This window comes from Arvicanthis niloticus, chromosome 27, assembly GCF_011762505.2.
Source record: "Arvicanthis niloticus isolate mArvNil1 chromosome 27, mArvNil1.pat.X, whole genome shotgun sequence".
Classification (NCBI taxonomy): Eukaryota; Metazoa; Chordata; class Mammalia; order Rodentia; family Muridae; genus Arvicanthis; species Arvicanthis niloticus.
Window position 1 is genome coordinate 25,482,883 of NC_133435.1, and position 19,517 is coordinate 25,502,399.

Here is a 19,517-nt window from a genome sequence, read left to right on the forward strand (position 1 = left end):
GATAAACTCCTCCAGAGACCACTTCCCAGTCAAATATTGTTGGTCTCCTATTTGCCTCTTCTTTTCTGTTGACTGAAAAGTCAAGAAAAGCAATAACCCAAATCCACATGGCTTTGGTCAATAGCAAGACTTCCCAGAGAATGAAATTACCTAAAATTTGTGCTATTCCATAATGGTCTGTGTTTCACCCCTGCAACACAGAATTTTCTAATTCATGTCTCTCAATTAGGGATTTGCTTATTAAACGACTGTATTCAGATGAGCAAAAGAACAAAGACAGAAAGCTACATTGGCAAGTAAAATGTAACTAGAAATATATACTTTGTAAATCAGTTAAATATTATGAAATTATAATTTTTAAAAAGATTATTTTTATGTAATATAAATTCATACAACTCAAAAATTATATAGAACTCATTTCTTATTTGCTTATATCCAAATCCTTATCTTGTCAGTACACACCTGTGGTGGTTTTGAGTACATGACTTAACTTATGCCACAGTTCCATCATCTGGAAGGGAAACATATAATATCTATTTTTTTTGCCTTTTCATGGATTGAATAAACACTGAATAAGTACTGAATAAATGCTTTCATTACCACCGTCCATCTCTTGTGGTGGAATTTAACCACATAGTCTGGCATTTTTTATGTAAACCACAAATTTTATCCTTATTTGAAGTGGTGGAAAGACCATTGCACCAAATTTAACTGATGTCATATTTTTGAAGAGTTATCTTGTATTAGGGTCATATTATAATAAAAAACGTTGAGGAAGCAAGCAGGAAGATCCTGTCTAGCCAGCCCAGTCTAATGGGCCAGCTCAGGGTCCAGTGAGAGACTTTGCCTCAAAATACAGGATGGAGGGCATCTGAGGAATTGACACTTCAGGTTGACCTCTGGCACATACACACATATGTAGACTCTTGAACATGCACATATATATCCATACATACAGGATAATAATAATAATGAGTGGTAAGGAATCCATTAAAACTCAGAAGGAAAGAAACTAAAGTTAGCATACCAATTTATCTTCTTACACCGGACTAGTGAATCAAAAGACTGTGGGCCACATTAAAGGTTGCTTCTCTGGGCCACTTTGATTGACAGCAGTGCCTCCTTCATTTTAAAGGTCCGCTGGGGAGATAAAGGGTCAACTGAGGAAGGTGCAAGGCTAGAGAAAGCAAAAAATGCAGTGGTGATGATCCCGGAAGAAGAGATACCCATCCCGTCACGACCACCTCGGCCCAAACCCACATACCAGGCACCTCAGACAAAGTGGTACACACCAATTAAGGTATGTGTCTGCATCTTGTGTGCTTTACTGAAACCTAATGGGGACTTAGCTCTTAGAGTCTCTCCTGTTCCCCAGGGAAGACTAAGGCCCGTAAAATAGCAGTCATCCATTTTTATGCTCTAGAAACCGTTATTTTCTTACCACAAGAACCTTTAAGTTTTTATATTTATTCACTTGAGTAATTAATTAGTAAAATGAAGCTACCCAAGTTTACAAGTCCAATATCTCTTCAGGGTCGTCTGGATGCACTCTGGGCTTTGGTCAAGAAGCAGTATGACCGGGTATCCTTGATGAGACCCCAGGAAGGCGATGAGGTATGTGACTTCTTGAGAAAGGTGGCTGGGGCAGGGCATATAATGAAAGTAATTTAAAACTTCCTGTTGGCACGCAGGATAGAATTGATGCTGACCGTTGCATGCTCTCGTTACACAGGGTGCTTGTTAAATTCTGTGTTTTTAGAATGCATTTTTTCAAGCCAATTTCATACCACTGCCTTTCCAGATAATTAATTAAAGTCATAAGCACACTCATTGCCTCGGTATTTGACTTTGAAGACATGTGTTCTGAGTTATTTTCCTTTGGAAGAAACAGACTGGGAATTAGCATCTGAAGTCTTTCTTCTAGCATTTGCAGCAACGAGATCTGGAAAAAAAAACACCTCAGAACCATTTTCTTTAGGTATAAACCTGTTACCTACCTTTAAAAGTTGTAGCGATCACAGTGTGGTTTCTGAAATATGTCAAGATGTCCTATGGCTTGAAGCACCATAGACACCTGTATTAGTGGTATTTAGATGCACATTCTTACAGGTGTGCCGTATGCATGTCTTTTCTTTACCAGAGGAGGCTACTTCAAGCTCTGATTTTAAAAATCTGTTGAGAATTATTCTGTTCTTAGTATTTTTCCTAATAATGTGCACCAATTCCTAGTGCTAGAGTTTTAGAAAAATTGTTCAAAGCCTCCTATGCATCAGTGGCGGGGTCTGGTTGACAGACACAGTGGTGTTGATGGTGCTAGCAGGCTGCTTCCATGGTGTGAGTGCACGGGGCAGAACGCCCTGCTCATCTCAGAGGAGTCTGGCTTCCACACTGAGGCCTGACATGCTGCTCTTGGAACTATGGAGGAGTAATCCACCAAATTAGGGTTTATGCTGTGAAGTCAAGAGAAGACGCACTTAGCATTAGCTAGCTTTAACTTGGTGTTTAAAAGTTTTAAAGAATTTTAAATTTATTAATTTTTGTGGGTTTTTTAATTTCTATCAACTTAGGAACATTTCAGAAATACCTGAGGTCAGCCAGTTAGTGTAAACAACTCGAGAATATATAGCTGAACTTTCTAACACGAGGCCAGTGCGCCTTGCTAAGTAAGACCATTAGGAGAGAGAAGTATGTGCTTTAGGTATCAGTCTCTTCTAGTACCAGGTCACTGGCAGATTGCCAATAGAAACTTCCTTTATATGAAAATTCAAGTCTCAGTTTAAATTCAGATGTGGGCTTGAGTTCTGTTTCTCCAGCTGAGTGTAACCCTTCTTCCTCTCAAGCACGCTGGAGTTCACCTCATTCATTTACAGTGACTTTCATGCCTCATCTCAGGGTGCTCCTCACCAGGTCACATGCTCGTTTGTATGTTTAATAATTCCATCTTGTTAAGTGCAGGGTATTGAGTAAATAGTAAGAATGGGGAGGGGGGGGGAGATTTCAATTTTCTTCCTAAAATTGTATATGCTCCTTTTAACTATTATGGAAAAGTTTGGATATTTGTAAAATTTACTCCCCTAGAACCCACCAATACCTGATGGAACGAAGTTAAACATTAAATCCTGACTAAGTTCACATATACATATTCATATAAATATGAACTGCACTTATGTGAATGAGATCTTCATTTTCATCTAATTATCAGTTTGCTCTAAAATTTTACTTTCCAGTAAACTCTCCTATTAAATGTTATAAACTCTATAAACAGTCTGTTTCAGCATAGGCAAGTATGTGAAATCCCCTTTGAAGCAGTTTGGCTATCATATCAACTAGCCCATTGGAACAAACGTTATCTGATATTAAGGTCAATTTGTCAATTTCTTTAAAGAAAAAAAACCTGAAATTTATCAACTTGCAAGTTGGTGTCATTAATAATTTCATTTTCCTGTGTCTCCTGTGGTTGTCAACCTTTGAACTCACACATATACACAAACACATCATTTACATTGGTTTGGGCTCTTTATGAAGTATTTGTATTCGTACAGTGTGTGGGTCTGTGTGTGTGACTGTGTATGTGTGTGTAAGAGGCCTGTTGTGTGTGTGTGTGTGTGTGTGTGTGTGTGTGTGTGAGAGAGAGAGAGAGAGAGAGAGAGAGAGAGGGAGAGGGAGAGGGAGAGGGAGAGGGAGAGGGAGAGGGAGAGGGAGAGGGAGAGGGAGAGGGAGAGGGAGAGGGAGAGGGAGAGGGAGAGGGAGAGGGAGAGGGAGAGGGAGAGGGAGAGAGGTGGGGGGGAAGGGAGAGAGGGAGATTGATTGTAAACAGTTTACTCATGTTAGGCATTAGAAAGTCTGGAAACTCCAGGATTTAGGTGGCTGGTCTCATTTACATCGTCAGGGCATAAATAATACCTTTTCATCTGGATACCACAGAGTGGCATCCTCTGAGGGTGGACTGGGAGACTGACATTAAGCTTCCCGACAGATAATAAAGGCACAGTTTTTCTCAGGGCCTGACTAATGGCTCCAAGGAACACAACCCCAGCCTACCCAGCAGCTCGTTCTGTGCTTTGGAAAACAGCCTTGCATATCCGTAGGAAGAGTTTATTGCAGTTTCTCCCTCCGGAGAGTTCTCTCTGATAAAAACAAACCAGAGAGCACAGCGCTGCACCAAGTCCCGCAGGTGGGGCAGCAAGCCCTTTACGGTGCCTTTGGAGCCTGGTCTGTGCTGGGGCGCAGTGGCCGCGGGGCTCCCGGGCAGAGCTCTGCTTGGCCCCGGGGTCCTTGATGCGGAGGCTGGAGCTGGCGTACACCGTATCAAAGCGGCCGCCGGGGCGGGCGGGCTCCCTGCGCGGGGCTGCGGGCAGGCAGGCGCGGGCTTTGATGCGGGCACCGGGTCCTGGGAGCCGCGGGTTTTCGCGGCCAGGTGCGAGCTAGCAGGTTGTCCCGACATCTGCTGGCGGCCGCGCTGCCGATTGTCAGTGAAGGTAGTTGAGAACGGCAGGACCGTTTTTGGTCTCCCGCGCTCTGCCTGGAGGCCCCAAACTCCAAAGGTAGGAGTCGGGTGGACACAGCTGTGCTCCCAAACTTGCCCGAGGCACAAATAGGAGATCTAATGCAGTTTGACTCCACGGCGGTGGGGAGACAGGACAGAGAGCCACTTCAGAGACAACTTACCGCTGCAACATCTGCCGCCAAGTTTCCAGGGAGTGACAGGGGACAGCAGGTACAGATCGAAGTCTCAGCACAAACAACCTCCATTATGCCCTGGACTCTTTTGAAGGGTCTCCATCAAACAGGCTGGAGTCCACAGCAGGAGTTTGTTTGGTTTTCAAAGCAGTATTTTTTTTTTCTGTGTGTTTTCCCTCCTAAATAACAAGATAATTTATAAATGATGCATTACCATGCATCCTCTTTTTTTTCCCCCTATGAAAAGAGTTAGAGAAGCAGAAAGGCAAAGAAAAAAGAAAGCACAGCACTAGTTTGGAGTTGTTCCACAAACCAATTAAATCTCTGAAGACCTTCTTGACTGTGTTTGAGGTTATGTTAACCTTCAAACGGCTCCTCATTCATCCGTGAGCAGACAGCAACTTACACATGCAACACAGGAATCCCAGAATATGCCTGACATACACGGACTTCTGCTTACATCCAATGTTTTATAGAGTTTCTTATCTCTGCAGATGTGAAGTTTAAGGCTCTCTTTTCAAAGGAAAGAAAACGGGGTTTTGCTTTGTTGGTGGTGGTTTCTTTTTTCCTCCCAGGAAAATAAAAATATCTAGGAAATTGAATTCACTTCAGTTTCTTTGTCAGGACTCCATACCTATACTACCTCCAAATAAGAAGGCGTTTTTCTCTTAGAAGGAGACTACCCCTTCTATTACCTGCATTTAGCTGAGAGAAAAATTCATCAATTAGTTTAATTTTTACCAAAAAAATGTCGCAAAAAATCATTTTAGTGCACAGGTGTATATTTATACAATGGCCATGGGATGGGCCAAAATACTAGCCTGGCAAGTAAAGACTGCAGTCGGGTGATTTACCCCATCATGCAGTGAGGTGGTTGCATGACCGTCTTGAGGTGAGAGCAGTCATATAAATGTGTGCTTTGGAGCAAAGGATCAGCCGAGGAGCAGGGCCTGGGGTTAGAAGCTGGAGTTGGCAGTGCCATAGCAGTGTATTTATATAGCGAGGTAAAGCCAGACCTCCTATGTAGGTCTTATAAATTATACAGTTGTGTCCCATGTTCCTCGAAATGACTGATGCCCATATGGATAGAACATCATTCTTCCACTTTTAAAAAGTTTATAGCAAAAACCAGACAAGATTCATCAGGATCCCAGGGAGTTCAAGTTTATTTAGAAGACATCCAGAGAGCTCTGTAACTGTAGACACCAATGACTATAGGGGGCCAATGGCTGAAGCTCACTTCCGGTTTCCACCTCCCGTTGCCGATTGATGTCCGCACCCCTGGTAAGTCCTGCTTCTGAGTCCTCATGACGAAATGAGTAGGCCTGATGCTTTTTGAATGGCACCTTCAATGACCCCAACCTTCCTAAGTGTCACTATGAGCTGCCTTGTGGTTGTGTATCACGTGGTGCCCAGCACGGTTCAACTGCTCCATCTGCAAACTGACCAACACTTCTCCTCAGGGCTTCCCACCACCTGCACTGGTTATCTACCATGCTTGCGCCATAAATCTCTTACGGGTTTTCTGTAGAAGACTGATCTTTCACTCAAATGAGTCTATATTTATGATACTTTTAGTATACTGTAAATGACTTTGGACTTTGAAATAAATTTGCCAAAATCCTTAAACTTAAAAAAAAAAAATTATATTGTATCCTGGGCTACTCAATAAAATTATTTGCTGTTGTCGTTTTTTAAATGACTGCATTCATACACTTTGTTTTTAAAAATCAGTGCATGTATTTTGTGACATATGGGTGGGCTTTATAATAAATTTTATGGGCTCCAGGAAAACCTCCTGTTTTAGCCCGAGTTGGTCCTATTGATTACAAAACATTAAAACTTTCATAAACTACTTTTAGTACTTAAAATGAAAATATAGAAATAAGTACAAAACTTAAAAAAACTAAACTGATTATCATACATGACATCTACAATTAATTATTGTCCTTTAGGCCAATTATGATCTGATAAACACTTCTCAGAGAACACTGCCAGCTCTTTGTCCCTCAGGTAAACTTAGCGTCTTGAACTTTCATTATTTCTTGCTGTATTTATTTTAAAACATAACCTGGCCAGTCCATTCAATGTTGACCTGTGTACACGTGATTATTGTAGACTTCTAGGGGTTGGATAGCCCCTCAGGGCTCTTCCCTGGAGGAGACTGATTCTCCCTTTCTCAGCTGCCATTGGTCAGTGATAGGTCTTCATCTAGATGTGGGGCCTTGTGAGATTCTCCTCATCTACAGTCATTTCAACTGATGCTGCCATGGCGCAGGTATTGAGATCTCATGAGTACAGCTTCCCTGTCCATCCTTTAGCTCAGGGCATCTTTTACAGTGCCATTTCATCCTCCTCTTTTTATTTGTGATATGTGTGCATATAGAGGTTTTGCCTGCCCATACCTATGCACTATATTTGTCCAGTGCTGGTAACGATAAGAACAGGACATCAGATCACCTGGAAGTTGAGTTAAAGACAGTTGTCAGCCATGATATAGGTGGTGGGAATAAAAACTGGATCCTCTGGAATTGCAGCCAGTGCTCTTAACTGCTGAGCCTTCTCTCCAGACCCCATTTCACCCTTTTAATAGATATAACTAACTACCTTTGGCTGACACAGGTTTGAATGATAACATTTCTACTAGAATAACCCATGTCATGAGCATGGCACTACTGTGGCAACCCCATTACTGCTTCAGTGGTGTGTGTCTGTATAGATGGGTGATTACTGCTACAGTGGTGTGTGTCTGTATAGATGGGTGTGCATTTATACTTTAGTTATACAAATGTTTACTGTAGAACACATTTGCTTTTTATAAAAGTCATCACCTAATGTTTCTTGCACTGGAAATTAACATTCACAAAGAATGTTCTTTGGGTACTATTTTAAGCTTAAATTCACCTCTTATGTAATAAATAGGTATGTGTTAATTCATTCTGGTTTCCTGAAGTGAGATGTAGGATATGTAAGATTCAGTTACATAAACTACTAAGCTAGATGAATTTTTTTTTCAAAGAACTTATATATAGTACTTGAATATTTAATGAGCACTTTAATAATTAACAAAGAAAATTATTTATTAGTGCAAACACCTCTTTTTAAATTAATATATTGCTTTTAGAAATATAAAATTTTCTTTATCTATAAGCTTTGTCACAGTTAAAGAATGCAAAAATTAAAACAAAAATGCAAGATGTATTCTTCCCCAGGGAAGAACACACCAGTTGGCTGTTCAATTCCAAATAGCTCTAAAAACATATATACAATCAATGGACTAAGCAGGTCATATTTAGGAATATATACAGAAGTATATACAGTAATATATATATATATGAATAAACATATATATATATATGTATACATGTATATGTCTATATTTACCTGTATGCAGCGCTCTAGCAGTTAATAATAAAAACGAGGTCATTAATATGAAAGAAAACTAGGGATTTATATGAAAGGGTTTTAAAGAGAAGGGAGAAATGTAATTATATTATATCGTCAGAAACAAAGCAAAAACATTTTTTTTAAAAGGCCAGAAGTTGACCTCAGTGTTCCAAGGCTGAGCACACTGCTTTTATAAGCTCAGTGTGCGCTTACACGGGATCATCTTGAGAACATCAATAAACACATCATCCCTCTGGGGACAGAAATAGCCTCACAGAGTTACATTTTAACATTTCCCTCTGCCTTTAAAATACTAAATAGAATCTTGTAAAAACAGGGTTCATTTATTTTACCTATATGTGCATGTGAGTGAGTGTGTGTGTATCTGTGCGCACTCCTGAGTGTATGTATGTGTGTCGTATGCATGCATGTGTCCGCAGAGGCCAGAAGAAGTCAGTAGATCCCCTCTCAGTGGAGTTGCAGGCAGGTATGAGCCACCATGGGATCAGGCTTCTCTGCAGGAGCAGAAAGTACTTTTAAATGCTGAGCCATCACTCTATTTCTGTTTAATTTTAGATTGCTCAGGATGCAATCTAAAGAGAAAGAAAATATTTTCAAATAGGTTATTAGTTTAAAAAGAATGTTTTATGATTATGTCTTGAGGGTCTGCCAGATGCCCAATTACAAATTTAATATAAAGAATTTCTCAACTCAGTTTGGGAAGTTTCTTTGAGTAGGAAGTGTTTATTTCTCTGTCCTTTGCTTTTTTTCTCCCCCAAGGACAGAATCTTGCCTTATAGGTATGAAATGCCTGTACTCCCTGTGTAGGTCCTGAACTTGCAGCAATCCTCCTGCTTCAGTCTCCTCAATGTAAGATCACAAGCATTGTGGCTGCACGTTTGGTGTATTTTGGTTCTCAAACAAATGTGTACTCACGTAAGTGCATTCTATGAATACACTATGTTCCCGTCTGGCTGACTTTGCTAAATACTTTAAGAATTATTTCTTTATTTTTGAGATTTTAATATGATTACAGTCTCCACTTCCATTGTCTCCCTCCAAATCCTCCCTTATACTCCTTTCTGCTCTTTCAAATTCATGGCCTCTTTTTCATTAATTGTTACATACATACATACATACATACATACATACACACACACATATATACATTCATATGCACACACACATATATGTTTATACATATACATCCCAAAATGTAAATCTGTTCAATCTGCATAGTGGTATTTGTATGCATGTTTTCAGTACTCAGCATTTGGTGTTGTGTTTTTGTATTGAGCACTTGGTATTGTGTGGTTTTCCCTGGGGAAGAGTGTTTCTGTCACTTCTTAGTTGCCTGTAGTTCTTTGCTAAAAGTCTTCTGTTTCACTTTTATTTACAAATAAAACCTAAGATTTCTAATAATGTATACATGTAATCTGTTAGTAATTCATCTTTAAAAATTTACATTTACATTTCCACCGTTTTTACTTCTAATAGATAGTTAATAGACGTAATAAAATTACATCTAATAATTATTTTGAAACTGATATGATTTTCATATGTAAAATAAGTATAATTTACTTTTCAAACTGAGCATATAGCACACACACACACACACACACACACACACACCACACGTGCGTGCATGCACACGCAGACATCCTAATACCCTTTAATTTGTTCACAATTGCATTTTTCTGGTTTTGAAATAATAACTAATTCCTTTTAATTGATCATATGAAATTATCTTTATTTCTCACTATGCTTTTAAAAACAATGAAGTTGGATAGTTTATTCAAACTCAATTCAAGTTAATTTTATTCTTTGATGTACATGATATATTTCTGTTCACAGATCAATCATAATACTTGGCAGAAACAATACAATTCCTGCACTTTAGATTCACATGGTATTTCTTAGCAAGCTGGTTAATGTTCTGAATGCTAAATATGTATCTTACAAATATATATTTCATAGACATACACATACACCTACATGAAATTTATACTTCATAATGTGGTTGATTACTAAGCATATTTTGTTTTAAATAAAAATTACAGATTTGAAACAGGCTTTTAAAATAAAGCTGTTTCCTTCTTAAAATAAATGTTTTACTAAAGCACTTCATGACAGGAATGATTTCTTAGCAGTTTATTATAAATTCACTGTATTTTATACCATAAGTTTAAAGTCTACCCAAGGGAGGATCAGGCAAACAAATAAATCCTTTCCGTATTTAATTGCCTAGCATAGTAAGTCTGCAGAGCATTGCAGTAGAATATTCATATAGCATGTTTATGTATACAGCATACTGATAAGAATTCTAGAGCAAAAGGTGCTTTGATTCCTGCAGGGCCCTCTCTCACTTCAAACCCTTCACAGCTCTTAAAACCCTGGTATCTTCCTAAATTCTAATCCTTGGCCTTTTTCTCTGCTGTCTCGCCTTTCTCCGGAGGGCACAGATAAAGTTTCTGATTTGCTGTCACCATTAGAGTTCCATTCACAGACGATTTTGCCCTCCCTCCCGACTTCTACCTGCATGTTTGAGAGCTTATGTGATTTTCCACTTGGATGCTTGGTTGTCACTACATGATCTGTGTTTAACTGGATTTAACCATGTGACTCAAGGAGGCTTTCAGATTTTGGTTATATAATTCTCTCAGTCATTAGTTCTGTCCTTTAAGGCACATTTGAGGAGAGACCCTGTAGACAGGAATCTGCCTCGGAGGTTTCAGCAACTTTAGTTAGTAAGGAGCCTGAGCTTTTGACGTTCTAAGTCTGGGTACAGAGTCTTGGCACTCTGTTGAGTGTATGAGATAGACTCAATGCACAGATTTCTTTACATAAATGTCACTTCTGGTTTTGCTATACTTTATAAAAATAAACAACTGGGGAATGTATGTGTTAGACCCTAGCGATGTGTGAGAAAGTCTCTATGATCATTACTTCATATTTTACTGTCCCCCACTTTTCCTGAAAATCAGCTCCTGGGAACGTGAAGACAAAGCAATTCTAATATTTGGCAAGTTTGAGTGATTTCTCATTAAGGTATGGTAGGGAATAGCGGGACATAAAATGCTGTTTTATGGAGGTAAGATTTGTTGATTTTGTGAGATTGATCAATTTTAAGTTATAATGAACTCTATTAAGCATTTTCCTGAATTATAAAAGTATGACACAATAATTTACCCTGTAGGGTGAATTCTGCATAGATGAAAGTTATTTTTATTAATTTCTTTTATTACAGTATGGTTTTTTTTCTTAAAGTAGCATTTCTTCCTCTCTTTTTCCTATCGGATCCAAGAAAAGGTTTTAGTGATTAAAAATTTTCTAATTATGTATTAATCCCTGCCTAACCTTGTAGACTCTGGTCAATCTCCAGGTTCCTTAATCACTCACCCAGCGGGCAGCACATAACTTATGTTAGCTCCGTGTCTTATTGTTCTAGTTTACAGAAATACTGGCTCTTCGTGGTGAGAAAGCTGACAGTCTAATTCGGATCCTACTATCTGGAAAAATGACTTAAACTGTCCTCTGAATCCAGATTTATGAACTAGTCCTGGGCCCTAACTAGATTAGTGCCTTTTCTATTAACTGCTAAGTAAGGCAGCTGTCTGAGCTGCTGGTTGTAAATTTGCTCACGTCTGTTTCTCTAACTCTGCTGCAAAAAGCAGAGAGAACTGGATCACAGTTTCTGGACCTCTGTTTTCACAGCCCAAACTGAAGGGCCCGAGGGGGATGATGGGAAAAGTTTGAAGAGGTGCAAGGAAGCGTTTGTTACCTTGGGGGAAAAGGGATGGCTCTTGTCATTAATCTTAATTAATTGCTAAGAATTTTAAATCTGAGTTATTAATACTGATGTTAAGCCTTTAATTTGCCATTCATGCCTTGGTATCAAGTAGTGTTTTATGAGATAAGAATTTTAGGAGGCAGAGAAGTGTGTGTGTGTGTGTGTGTGTTTATGTGTGCACACGCATGCATGCACTCATGTATGTACCTTATTTTTTTATTTACATGTTTCCAGTATTAACTTGGGTTAATATCCAGGCCTTCACCTTTCAACAGTTCTTGTGAGCATGCAGAAATGATGGGCAAGTAACAATAAATCCAAATAAAACTCTAGATAACAGCAGTAGCTGTAAGTCTGAGTAATGTTACTTTCATGTTTACCTGCATACTAAGTAGCTCACTGATGTCAGGATAGATGTCAGATTGTAGGGTGACAGAAGAATGAGAAACAGAGCTAAAATACGGAGCAGAAAAAAGACAGAAGAAAGAAAATTAAGACAAAAGGATATTATTTCTCTGAACAGAATTCAAGAAACCAGAACATGGCATGCTTGTTTCGATATTAGACAACATATAATGTATTTTTAACTATTGTAGTCCTGATTATATTTGACGTAAACAAACATTCTTAAAATCTCTTCTCTCCCCCATCTGAAGCTTACCATTAACTCTTAGCTCTCACACTTTAAGTCTGTGGAAGTATTCTGTGTTACTTTTCAATGGCAAGTATTACTTATTTATGAGTAATCTTGGCTGCCAAAAATGACTTGTAAATCTTCAAGGGAAAATCTTTCAAAAATTGATAGGACTATGAACTTCTGAGATAAGTTTTCAGGATTATATTCCATATTTTCCATGTGTTTGGATAAAAAAAAAAAACCAGTGGCAAGGAGATATAGATATAGATATATAATTTATGAAATTATTGTAGTTTTTCCATATAGATCTTGAGCTGATAGAAGTGACTTAAATTTCAGAAGTTGGGTTTGTTCCGGGTGGGGGCAGGCATTGTTGATTATCAACAGATTTAGAGCCACAAATTAGACTTTGAGGTAGATGCTATTCTCTTGCAGTGTTTTTTTTCTTTTTATGAGTGCTTTACATAACACATAGAAAATGATACAGAAATGAAATATTGTATTTATTCATCTGCTTGCTTAATTTATACAGAATAACTACTGAGGATGTAACAGCCTGCTGCTGCCAACAGTGTAGATTTAATTTATAGGCTCTGAAGAGCTCATCAAAGTTTGGAATGGTCACTAATAACACTGCAAAGGTTAGGACTCTCTCTCTCTCTGCTCTTGGAAGCATCTCAGACTGTGGCATGCAGAGGACATGTTTTTTTTTTTTTTTTTTTTCCTCAGTAGCTCAGCCTCTATTGATGGGCTTTGCATTCATTTATAGTCATTCATTATGAGTTGCCAGCAGAATGGCATGAAGCCTGTGGTGCTGGAGCCCTGCTGGTTTAAGACTTCAGCAGATTCTTGTATGAAGCAACAATTGATACAGATCTTTTTAGAGCATCAATTTTGTTCTATGAACCTGGAATATTGTGGGTCCATAGCTGTACACATTTCTTGGTGTTTAGAGGACACTTTCCTTGCTTCTTCGGAACACTTGAGTAGATCAATAAGGCTCAGAACTTCAGTATTCCCAACTGCTTGGGTGGAAGGGTGGCTGGATATCTAGTATAGTGAAAGCAGGTGTTGCAATTCTTGAGGGAATTTATGGCTTTCTTTTTATAGGAAGAATTTAGAACCCCAATTCAGTCAGCAGCTAAGGATCTGTGACATCTTTGGTTTGTCTAATATTTTATCTCATTTTTTCTTAATAGTCTCAGAGTTAAGCATCATATTTATGAATGGAAGTAATGAGACTCTGATATTTCGTACATTCTTCAACATTTCACTGTTGGAAAGTAGTCAGGCCTAGACTCAGATTTGGGCCCTTAGATTTCTAGTTCAACGAGTATGACATACTTCTGTACTAATTTCATTTGTTTGTTTTTGTTTTGTTTTAGTTTTGTGGCTATTGTTGTATAATCCAGGCTAGCGTGGAACTTGTGGCAATCAAGTTTCTGCCTCAGCCTCCTAGGATTACAAGTGTATGCCACCTCATCCAGTTCCAAGCTGTCATTTTATAGAACAATATTTTGTATTTTGAACAACTAGGTGAATGAGGACAATTATAAGTGTAGAGGTGCTTTTAATGTTTTAGATTTTTTGAACTTGATTCTACTGACAACTAAATCATCATTACTGAGCAGCTGTTTTTGCTGTGTATTCAGAATGCATGCATATTACTCTATGATATAATTTGTGTACATTGATTAATAAAATTTGATAAATCCCAGTGGCAATGCATTCCACAGAAAGTTTATAAGGCAGAGTAAGGAATAATTAAACCAAGATGGAGTTTAGCAGTTGTGAGATTTAATCTCTTTGGCTGTGGTTTAATCTATACTTTTTATTCTGTGCCCTGGCAGAAATGAGCGTGCAGGGTCCTAAGGGAGACTAAGAACATGTGCACTCAGGAATCACAAGCTGTTTTCTAGGTGGGCACTGGAAAACAAGGAGTTGGGAAGGAGGCGTGTTAGAAAAAGGCAGAATTAGTTCAGCTTCTAACACCATAAACAACTAGAAAGACTACTTTCTGGGAGCCCAGGGATATGTGACTTCTATACTGTCACTGATTTGCATCAATGTAACACAAGTTTTCTAATTCTTCTGGCCCTCAGGTTTTTCATTTGTATAGAGTCTGAAAAGATCACACACACACACACACACACACACACACACACACACACACACCACTTTTAGATGTAGATGTGAGCTTGTATTTTATTTTATTTTTTAAATTAGAAACTAAACAAGACAGCTGTCTGATGAAGAACCCTTTCCTCTTTTGCTCATAATCCCTGGACCCTGTGCGTCACTCTTCAGAAGGGAGGCTTTTAACAGAATTTCTGTTGGCAAGATCTAGTTTGCTATCAACAAATATTTTTTTTCACAGTAGCACAATTTACTTATAGTAATAAAGCATTCCCTAGGCTATCCATGACTAATAATAAAATATAAACATTTCTTTCATAACATATAAGCCTGCAAAATGGCATGTGTTCATCATAATATGGCGAAATCTGCTAAGCGACTCTCCCAAAGCCACACTTCTAGCTCTGGGGTGGCCTTTGTCTGCCACTGTTATGCTTTAAGATAATTTGAAAATAGCTACATATGGAAGGAAGTAAAGGGGATGAAGATTTAAGAGACCCTTATAGCTAATTGTATGCTAATGTTCTATTTTTATAATGTCTCTCCTTCTTGATGATTTTCCTTAAAAAAGAGAAAACTTAATATGTGATACTGGATTATTATCATTGTCATTTGATAGGCTGCAATTTGCTACTATGTGTCCAAAAAAACCACAAGCTTTTCCTTTATTTAATAGTTGTTCACAGAAGGGCACTAATGTGTCCCTGTCGTTAAATATATAGAGATACATTGAACTACTCTCCTGTTGGGTCACACTAAAATTGATTTTTCCAAGCAGGGCTAATAATACTGGACAAATGTTAAATGAAAATCAATCACTGTGATTTAAATCAGATAAATACACTTCTTTTACTAAGTGGTCTTTCCCCATACAGCTAGCTGGATGACAGATAACACTCATGTAGCCTCTGACCTCTAGCCCCGCCTTTCAACAAAGCTCTAAGGAGAATGGCTTGCCTGTGATTTTATTCTTGTATCATGCTTACCTTACTCTTCATAAATTAGATGAAACATGTAGTTTAGATTGTTTATAAGTAGAAAAATACTAATTAACTATACTTCCCTAGGCACTTAATACATATAATGCTTCATTAAGAATAGACTACAAGGCTAGTTTTATCAAGACAAAACTTCAGTTTTAAGTAAGTAAAACAATCTACAATCCAGGAGCTAAGGTGGGAGGAGTAAGAAGAGAAAAAGGAAGAGGAGGAGGAGGCAAGGGGGAGGGCAGAGATGTAGGACGATGAAGAGCCACGTAGGCATGGGGAGCAGTCCTGGGTAACAACTTATATTTAGTTTAGCTAATTGGGAAACACCTCTAATTGTATGGGCATATTGTTATTATTACCAAACATATAAAACTTTTGATTAATATTTAAGCATTAGAGTCTCATTTCCTACCGGGCCCACGTGGATGGCAGGATGGTCTGGGCACAGCCCAGCCTTGCTGAGACAGTGTGGAAGATTGGCAGAGCCATCTCCTTTGCTGGCGTCTCATGCGTGGCAGGGCCAGTGTCTCTGGCTGGCTGTTTCTAGCTGTGGTGCGCACATGGCCTCTGGCCCCAGAACATGGCGGCAGAGCTAAGCAGAGTCGCAACTGCTTAAACACCAATTTAAATATTACCACAATATACCATGACATTAAATGCAGTGAATGACAATCATATTTATGTAGAGGCACTGTGAAGGCAGAGTTCACAGGTCAAAACTGAAGAAAGCACTTAGGTAGTTTAGTTCAAAGACATGTTCTAAGAACATTAACAAACAGAGCCATCCTGACTATTGTCATTGTCAATGCTAAGGAGTTTGGCGTGTCACACTTCTAAGGGACCTTACATATGTTATTTTAATTTTTTAAAACAACTAATTGCAAAAAGTCTTATTCCTATTTTAAAGGTTAGCAGCCAAGGCAGGGAAAAGTCAGGTGAGTTACCAAGGTCTTGCCAATGGGTTTATGGTGAGATGAGTGAACTGGACTTCACATGGGTTGTAAAATCTAAAAAAATGGATACATTTTGATTTATATTTTAAAATTTACCAGTTGCCTATACATAAATGGACAGTGGTTTTGAACCCAGTAGTTTGCTTCTCATTATTGGCCTATGCATTCAATTAGAAAAATATAATGAAATAAAATTTTTAAAAAAATCAACAAATGAATGGTCGGCAGTAATGAAATGTTTTGATAATGTAGAATGCTCCACTACTAAGTATCAGACATTTGAAGCAGAAACTTCAAGTGTCTTAATCTATTGTTCAGTCGTGAATATTTGGGAAGGAATATTAATTGTAGACTTTGGGATTACCTATGGATATCATAAAGGGGTCAGGAATAATGATAAGGTTTATGCACTTGCTTCTTTAAATGGAATAGAATGTAATAAATCAATAGGTTACTCTTAATGTGAAACTATCAAAATAGATGACTTGTTCCTAATCTAGAACTGCAGAGAAAAAAGAAAGAACTTCACCTGAAGGCTATCTTCTGACCCCAATTACAGTTTTCAAGGATTCCTTTTTTTTTTTTTTTTTTTTTTTTTTTTTAAATAAAGATTTATTTACTTATTTTATGTATATGAGTACACTGTTGCTCTCTTCAGACACACCAGAAGAGGGCATTGGATCCCATTACAGATGGTTGTGAGCCACCATGTGGTTGCTGGGAATTGAACTGAGGACCTCTGGAAGAGCCGTCAGTGCTCTTAACTGCTGAGCCATCTCTCCAGCTCCCTAATTACAGTTTTTAAATAGCAAAGTTTTCATGCTCTCTTATAGGAAAATCATAAGTTTTGATCTGGATATTGGTTAGCCCCATCATATAATTTATTACTTGTGATTCTTTCTTAAAATCTGCTTGTCAGAATAGTTCCCCGTCATCTGAGATGTCAGTTAAATTTATACTGAGTTTACAGCTTATTTACAAGGCCATTCTTTCTGGAAATATGGGCTCTCATTTTGACCTATGGTGTAACTGATTGCACCTGTCAAATGTATCCCCTGATCTGTCTGATAATGGCATGCCCACCACCATCCTACAAAACTGTAAGTCTGCAATGCTTATTAAAATGTCCTTTCAGGCGTGTTCATGAAAATTGAGGCAAACATGTGGGGCGGTGGGCTGTGAGAAGCAGCTGGATGCTTGGTCGAGCATGAGCTTCAAACCCTGGAACCTTACTGGACCAGTTCAGCTCTGCTCCCAGGCCCTGGTTCTTTTCATTTAGCTTCAGCCCTCCAACAACCCCTCCTACAGAGAGGTTTATGACCATCAGTCATGAGGAACGGTCCCTCAGGCTCTCCCACATGCAGATGAGGTATCTCCAAGCTCTCAGACCAAGCCAATAGGCTTATTTGCTGCCAGACCCTAACCCACCTTGAAACTGTATATAAGGGCTCTATTTAGGGGAGGTAAAGTGCTCAAGAATCATCCTGGTGTCTGAGAGTTTCTGTCACAAGAGCTGTAACACTTGGGGAGAGATCTGCTCCCCGGAACCTGCCTGGGACACCAAGCTACTGCCAGCTAGCCAGCATCTTATCAGCCCAGCCCGGGCCTGGACCCTGGACCGGCTCACTGCAAAGAGACAGGTGCAGCACCCGGAAGAGACCGGTCAGCTACAGCAGCAGCAAGGGAGCAGAGGCAGCAGTGGGGGCAGGCAATCTCCTCTCCTTGGACCCCGACCTCCCACATCAGACCTACAGACAGTAGAGATGCAGGCCGGAGGCAGCATGGAGACAGTAGTGAGCCCTCCCTGCTCTCACCCTGTCCCCAGCCAGGAAATCGTAGTGGGACACCCTCCAGAACAAGGGACCTACACAAACATACCATCAGCTACTCTTTTAAAGATGTATGTGGGAGTTCATGATTGAACATAGGAATTCCAACCTCCTCACTGGATGTTCACTGGTGCACAGCAACTACAGAGCCCTGCAGTGAGCAGCCTGGCTCATGGTTCTCATACTCCATGGGTGGCCAACATACCAACTGATGGTATTCTTCCAGAACCTGTGTTTTTGAGAAGACACTTTGAAAGATTTTCAGAGCATGTCGTGGTAATGCTAATTATTATTGATGCTATGAAATGCCTTTGTATTGAGTTATAGAAAACAGAAGATTCCCCGGCTTCCTGCTTCAAGGATGCCATTCTTGGTATATCTTGCATAAACACAATTGTATTAGTTCATCAATAGCCATGATAAGACTGTTTAATCATAGACATAAGAAAAATATTTATGTCAGGCATGGTGGCTCATGCCTTTAATCCCCAGTACTAAGAATGCTGAGGTAGGAGAATCATCGGGAGTTTATGGTCTGCTTGGATTACTCTAAGATAACTCAATGGTTAAGAGTACTGGCTGCTCTTGCACAGGACCTGTGTTCTCTCAACACCCACATGGCAACTCACAACCCACAGCTGTCTGGAACTTTAGTTCCAGGGAATCTAACAACATTTTCTGGCCTTTGTGGGCACCAGGCATTTAAGTGCTGCATAAATGAACACAGAGCTATGGGAAAGAAAAGACAGAAGAAAGAAAATATAAGTAATTTACATCTTAAACTCAAGTTATTTATAGTAAACACATTTTTTTTCACTTACATTATCTGCGATTTTGTTTCTTTCTCTAGTTCTCTTCATATTACTTTTGAGAGTGATCCTGAAGCTCACTGACTTAACAAAACTAGCTGTCCAGAAAGTGCAGGAACCTTCCATCTTTTTTCCCAGCTCTCAATGATGGAGAAACCTTCCATCTGTCCCTCCAGCTCTGAGGTGATGGAGGAACCTCTTGTCTGCTTTCCCAGTTCTAGGCTGATGGATGGACCTCCCATCTGTGTTCCCAGCACTGGGGTGATGGAGGGACCTCCTGTCTTCTCCCAGCTCTGGGGATGGAGGG

General features: G+C 39.2%; 1 protein-coding gene across 1 annotated transcript in view; it reads left to right on the forward strand.

Moving 5' to 3' along the window:
- Antxr2 (ANTXR cell adhesion molecule 2) overlaps window positions 1–19,517 on the forward strand; it is a 133,063-nt gene that overhangs the window by 72,920 nt on the left and 40,626 nt on the right. Inside the window, exons 15-16 of the mRNA XM_076926439.1 lie at window positions 1,136–1,300; window positions 1,534–1,614. Coding sequence (XP_076782554.1) covers window positions 1,136–1,300; window positions 1,534–1,614 — 246 coding nt within the window. The remainder of the gene's footprint in view (window positions 1–1,135; window positions 1,301–1,533; window positions 1,615–19,517) is intronic.